Below are 5,723 nucleotides of genomic sequence, written 5' to 3' on the forward strand. Positions count from 1 at the left end.
GGTGGGGGCGGGGGTGGGGGGGTGCCCCGCCCGGGCCAACCCCAGGAGGGGGCGGGAGAGAGGAGGGAAGGGGTGGAGGGCCTCGCCCCTTCAGGGCTTCCCGCACACGCGATTGGTCAAAAGTTCCAGCACGTCACGGGGAGGGCAGTTCCCCTAAAGCCCTGTGCCCATAACGGGCAGCGCGCACTCCGAGGCTGTTTCTCCAGAGCGCAGGCTGGGACTGACTGGCACCGCGAGCCCAGAGCACCCCCGGAGCTGAGAACACCACGCGCCCCCACCACACCCACCCCACGGCCGCTGAATGAGGCTTCCAGGTGCCCGCGTGCTGCCCGCAGCGCCCCGCCGGAGGTCCGCTCGCTGAGGGCGGCTGGTGCGCTGGCCGCCAGTGCGCTCACCTGCCAGCTTGCGCGCCATGGGGCAGCCCGGGAACCGCAGCGTCTTTTTGCTGGCGCCCAACGGAAGCCACGCACCGGACCAAGACGTCACAGAGGAACGGGACGAGGCGTGGGTGGTAGGCATGGGCATCGTCATGTCGCTTATCGTCCTGGCCATCGTGTTTGGAAACGTGCTGGTCATCACAGCCATCGCCAAGTTCGAGCGTCTGCAGACAGTCACCAACTACTTCATCACCTCCCTGGCCTGTGCTGACCTGCTCATGGGCCTGGCGGTGGTGCCCTTTGGGGCCTGCCACATCCTCATGAAAATGTGGGCTTTTGGCAACTTCTGGTGTGAGTTTTGGACTTCCATTGACGTGTTGTGCGTCACGGCCAGCATTGAGACCCTGTGCGTGATCGCCGTGGATCGCTACCTTGCCATCACATCACCCTTCAAGTACCAGTGCCTGCTGACCAAGAATAAGGCCCGGGTGGTCATTCTGATGGTGTGGGTCGTGTCTGGCCTTACCTCCTTCTTGCCCATTCAGATGCACTGGTACCGGGCCACCCACCAGGAAGCCATCAACTGCTATGCCAAGGAGACCTGCTGTGACTTCTTCACGAACCAAGCCTATGCCATTGCCTCCTCCATTGTGTCATTCTACTTGCCCCTGGTGGTCATGGTCTTCGTCTACTCCAAGGTCTTCCAGGTAGCCAAAAGGCAGCTCCAGAAGATCGACAAATCTGAGGGCCGCTTCCATGCCCAGAACATCAGCCAAGTGGAGCAGGATGGGCGGAGCGGGCCCGGACAACGCAGGGCCTCCAAGTTCTGCTTGAAGGAACACAAAGCCCTCAAGACTTTAGGCATTATCATGGGCACTTTCACCCTGTGCTGGCTGCCCTTCTTCATTGTCAACATTGTGCATGTGATCCAGGATAACCTCATCCCTAAGGAAGTTTACATCCTTCTAAACTGGGTGGGCTATGTCAACTCTGCTTTCAATCCCCTTATCTACTGCCGGAGCCCAGATTTCAGGATTGCCTTCCAGGAGCTCCTGTGCCGGCAGCGCAAGTCTTCCTTGAAGGCCTCTGGGGATGGCTGCTCCAGCAACAGCAATGGCAGAACTGACTACCCAGGGGAACAGAGTGGATATCACCTGGGGGAGGAGAAAGACAGTGAACTGCTGTGTGAGGATCTCCCAGGCATGGAAGACTTTGTGAACCGGCAAGGTACTATGCCCAATGATAGCACTGATTCGCAAGGGAGGAACTGTAGTACAAACGACTCACTGCTGTAATGCGCTTTTTCTACTTTTTAAGACCTCTTCTCCCCCCACCCAACAAAACACCAAACAGACTATTTAACTTGAGTGTAATAAATTTAGAATAAACTTGTATAGAGATGTGCAGGAGGAAGGATATCCTTCTGCCTTTTTATTTTTTTAAGTTGTAAAAAAGAGAAAATGTATTTGAGTGATTGTTTCTTGTACAGTTCAGTTCCTCTTTGCATGGAACTTGTAAGTTTATGTCTGAAGGGCTTCAGTCTCAGAGGACCTGGGGCTGCTATGTTTTAATGACTTTTCCCGCATATCTACCTCACTGATCAAGTATTAGGGGTAATATACTGCTGCTGGTAATTTGTGTCTGAAGGAGACCTTCCTTCCTGCACCCTTGGACTGGACAAACTCGAGTCTCTTGGACCTTTTGCTGTGAACATGGACTCTCCCCGCCCCTCTTATTTGCTCAAACAGGGTGTTGTAGGCAGGGATTTGAGGGGCAGCTTTGGTTGTTTTCCTGAGCAAAGTCTAAAGTTTACAGTAAATAAATTGTCTGACCATGACTTAATTGCACCTGTTTCTCCAAAACCCCTTGACTGGAGTGTGGCTGCCTCCCCCACTGAAAACCGCAGGTAACTATTTGCAATAACTTCCCAGTGACTTAATGTGGAATGACACGCACTGATTGCTTAACCTGTTCATTGCCTTTGAATCTGCTATTGTAAACCTGTATCTCTCCTGACGCTGGTGCCCCCACATCAGTTCTGCCCACCCTGAGCACAGCTCATCTTGCTCTTCCTACGGGTATTATTCTTGTGTTGTAACATCAGAAACACTGACTCATGGAAACAGAGTTAAGGGCATCTGTTGTGTCCCTTCATGTGCCCCCACCACCCACCTTCCAGTTCTACTTGTTTTGTAGCTGCTTATATTTTTATCTTTGCCATGTCTTACAGTAGAGATCTTTGTACTGCATCAGGGCTTGGCATTTTAAGGATAAGAAAGTTCTTGTGAAAAAGCTACTCAAACATAGCCCCGTAATTCCAAGGGAAATGAAAAGGTCGTGGGTTATAGGGAGAAAAGCTGGGAAGCACTTAACTGGTGAATACCTCATGACCTAGAAACAGGGTTTGACCCCTCCTCCTTTGAACTGCTGTCCCCTTTTTCCCCTCTCCCTGTGACTCTAGTCACTTCAGTACAAATCGAAATTTCTCAACCTAGCACTATTAACATTTTTAACCAGATAATTCTCCATTGTGAAGGGCTGTCCTATACATTGTCAGATGTTCAGCAGCATCCCTGGTCTCTACCCACTAGATGCCAGTGCATCCCCTGAGTTGTGACAACCAAAAGTGTCTCCAGTCATTGCCAAGTACCCTTCCCTTGAGGAATGAAATTACCCCTGGCTGAGAACCACAGTTAGAAACTTCAAAAATCTAAACAGATTTTTAGATTCTGCCTAACGTAACCACTTCATTGTGCAGAGCGTCAGAGAGGAATTTCTCACGGTTCACCCAGTTAGTGACGGACCCCGGGCCAGTGCTCTTTCTACTCCATCACGCTGCCTGCCAAGCTTATTCTCCAGCTGCCCACATACTGCCTGTGAGACATGAATTGTTTTGGAGGGTTTATCAATGAAGGCGAGGACTGTGAGCAGTTACTGCCTGTTTGTGGAGAGATTATAATAGCATTAAGAGGCACATAAGGGAAAAATCACAAAAGTAAACACATTTCTTCTACCACCCCCTTTCTATTTTTGCCTGTGTGTCTGAGCCACAACTTGGCCCAGGTTTGACCAAGTGGATCCTCCTCCTTGGCAATAGCAGCCTGCAGAGGATCAGCCTGCAGGGTTCATTGCCATTTCACTCGCTCATGAAGCTGACTCCACTCCTTTCTTCCCTCTGTCCCAGCCATGGTCCCCAACCAGAAAAGCATTAGTCTCCTCTGCTTCCTGTCAGCTCAGTGATGGGGTGTTTCTGGGTGAGTCCTGAGCTCTCAAGAGAAAGTTAGCTGCCCGTGTTTCTAGAATGTGCCATCTAGCTTTAGAGAGCGTGTGCCCTTTAGCACTTTGCTTTTTCTCCAAGGGCTTTCATACCTATTATCACATTCTTCTCCTGCTCTGGGCCCTGCACTCAGAGATGCAGGCAGCTTCTCCAGCTAATCTTCACACTCCTCATAGCCTCATGGGATCTCAGACTTGCAAGAGAAAGCATAGAAAGCATTTGACATCCAAAGAGACCAAAAGCCTGTGAGGGGGGATGACCTGCCCTAAGAAGCCAAGGATGTCAGAGATGGGGCTAAAGCCAGCGAACCCGGCTGTCATACCAGGAATTGGTGTATGCTCTCCACCACACTGTCACTGAATTCTGCCCTCACCCTCAACTGCGGAAGTTTTTCCCTGGGGTGTCACATTAACAAATTCATTTCAGAAGATATTTTTAGTTCTTTCGGGTCCTTAATACAAAACGCAGGCAATAAACAAATAATCTGCGATAGGGACAAAAGAAAGAATTATTCCTTTTTCTCGGCAAGAGTTCACTAGGATATCCTCAGCATTTAGGGAAATTGGGAGATTCCTTAACTCTTTATGACCTGAAGGGATTTCAAGCCACTCCAGGTAGAAATTTCCCATAGTCTTATTTAAAAGAAAAAAGAGTTGGAAACTTTCCTGTCATCATTTGTTAAGTCCCATGGACAATAAATATTATTAATAAACAATGTTGTATATATACTCTTTTGGTTAGAGATGCATTTTAATGTAATTTCAGTTTAGAACTCTGCTATGAATGTTAGTTCACAGACTCTCGGCTAAAAGGGAGTTTAGCCTAATTCATGTTCATCTGGGAATACTTTAAATATAAGAACATTGATCAGTTTTAAGGGTTTTGACAAGCAAGAGCATTTTAGGCCCATCTCAACTCCTTGCTTTCTCTCTCCTTTTGTTCTGCTTTGTTTCTTTTGGGGGTGGGCATTTGTCAGTGTCTCCCTGTCCCTCTGCTGACAGGTTGCTTACATAAGGTTTGTGTTGGACTCATCATCATAAAGTTGTCTTTGCCTGGACAGCAAGTTCTCGGAGTCTGTCAAATGAGAACCTTATCCTGAGATGCAAGCTGACAGGTGTGCAAAGTGGCAGGACAGGGTGGGCCTCCCCACTGAGATCATTATTGAGAGAGGGAATCTGGGGAAAAGGAAGCTGGGAAATAGGAACTGTCATTACACGATGCTTAGAATGTTTCCGATGTACCTACTGCCAAAAGAAGACTAGACCAGGATCAATCGGGGTATTTACAACTACTGAGTGCAGCAGGAGAAAAATACAGGTTTCTGTCTCTGAATTCTGGAGCATAATATTAATAATACTACATAGATATCTTTTCTAAAATCTTACTAAATGTTAGGGACTGTGCTAGGCACCTTTTAGGCATTATGTGACCTTGACAGTCTTATGAGGTAGGTAGCAAAACTGTCCTCATCTAACAAATGAGGGAACTGAGTTTCAGAAAGGTTGTCACTTTCCAAAGCCACACAGCCAGCTAGTTGCAGAGTTAGGACTGGAACCCAGGTGCAGTGATTCCTGCACACATGGAAACCAGGGAGCAGCATGAGGCAATTTATAATCCATGCCAGAGCAAGTGTCAGAACTGGAAATGCAATACCTTGTTGAGAGAAGAGGGAGACTGCTGTGGATTGGGGCAGGGAGAAATGTTCCCCTGGAAGCATGTGACTGCAGAGTTTGCTGTGGACTGGGAAAGGAAACCAATCACTGAAGTGCCTAGTTTGCTTCGCTGAGTCTTTGCTTTGTCTTTTCATCAGAGAATCAGGCCAGACTGAAAAGAGGATATGAAACTTTAAAACAAGCACAGGGTAAAGCAGAAACACAGCCTGCTTCACATCCTGGCAAATTCATTTTCTGGTTCCAGAGTTGGGAAGGTCTCCTACACTGAGCAGGTATCTGGACCTTATGGAAAATTTGGCAGGCCTAGGTGGCCCTATACATGTGCTGGCGGTTTTGAGCTAACATCCTAGGGCAATGGAGATGAACTTCTGACAGCAAAGAGCAATGAGAGTTCAT

General features: G+C 48.5%; 1 protein-coding gene across 1 annotated transcript; it reads left to right on the top strand.

Moving 5' to 3' along the window:
• The first annotated feature begins 171 nt into the window (after positions 1-171).
• ADRB2 (adrenoceptor beta 2) lies at positions 172-2,224 on the top strand. Its single transcript, XM_007447489.1, has one exon. It carries the CDS (start codon positions 413-415, stop codon positions 1,670-1,672), a length of 1,260 nt encoding a protein of 419 aa, XP_007447551.1. The 5' UTR covers positions 172-412; the 3' UTR covers positions 1,673-2,224.
• The last annotated feature ends 3,499 nt before the right edge of the window (positions 2,225-5,723 follow it).

This window comes from Lipotes vexillifer, unplaced genomic scaffold (assembly GCF_000442215.2).
Source record: "Lipotes vexillifer unplaced genomic scaffold, Lipotes_vexillifer_v1.1 scaffold1009, whole genome shotgun sequence".
Lineage (NCBI taxonomy): Eukaryota > Metazoa > Chordata > Mammalia > Artiodactyla > Lipotidae > Lipotes > Lipotes vexillifer.

Excerpts from the sequence above, each read along its gene's own strand:
- ADRB2 (XM_007447489.1), top strand. The coding sequence starts at position 413 with ATGGGGCAGCCCGGGAACCGCAGCGTCTTTTTGCTGGCGCCCAACGGA.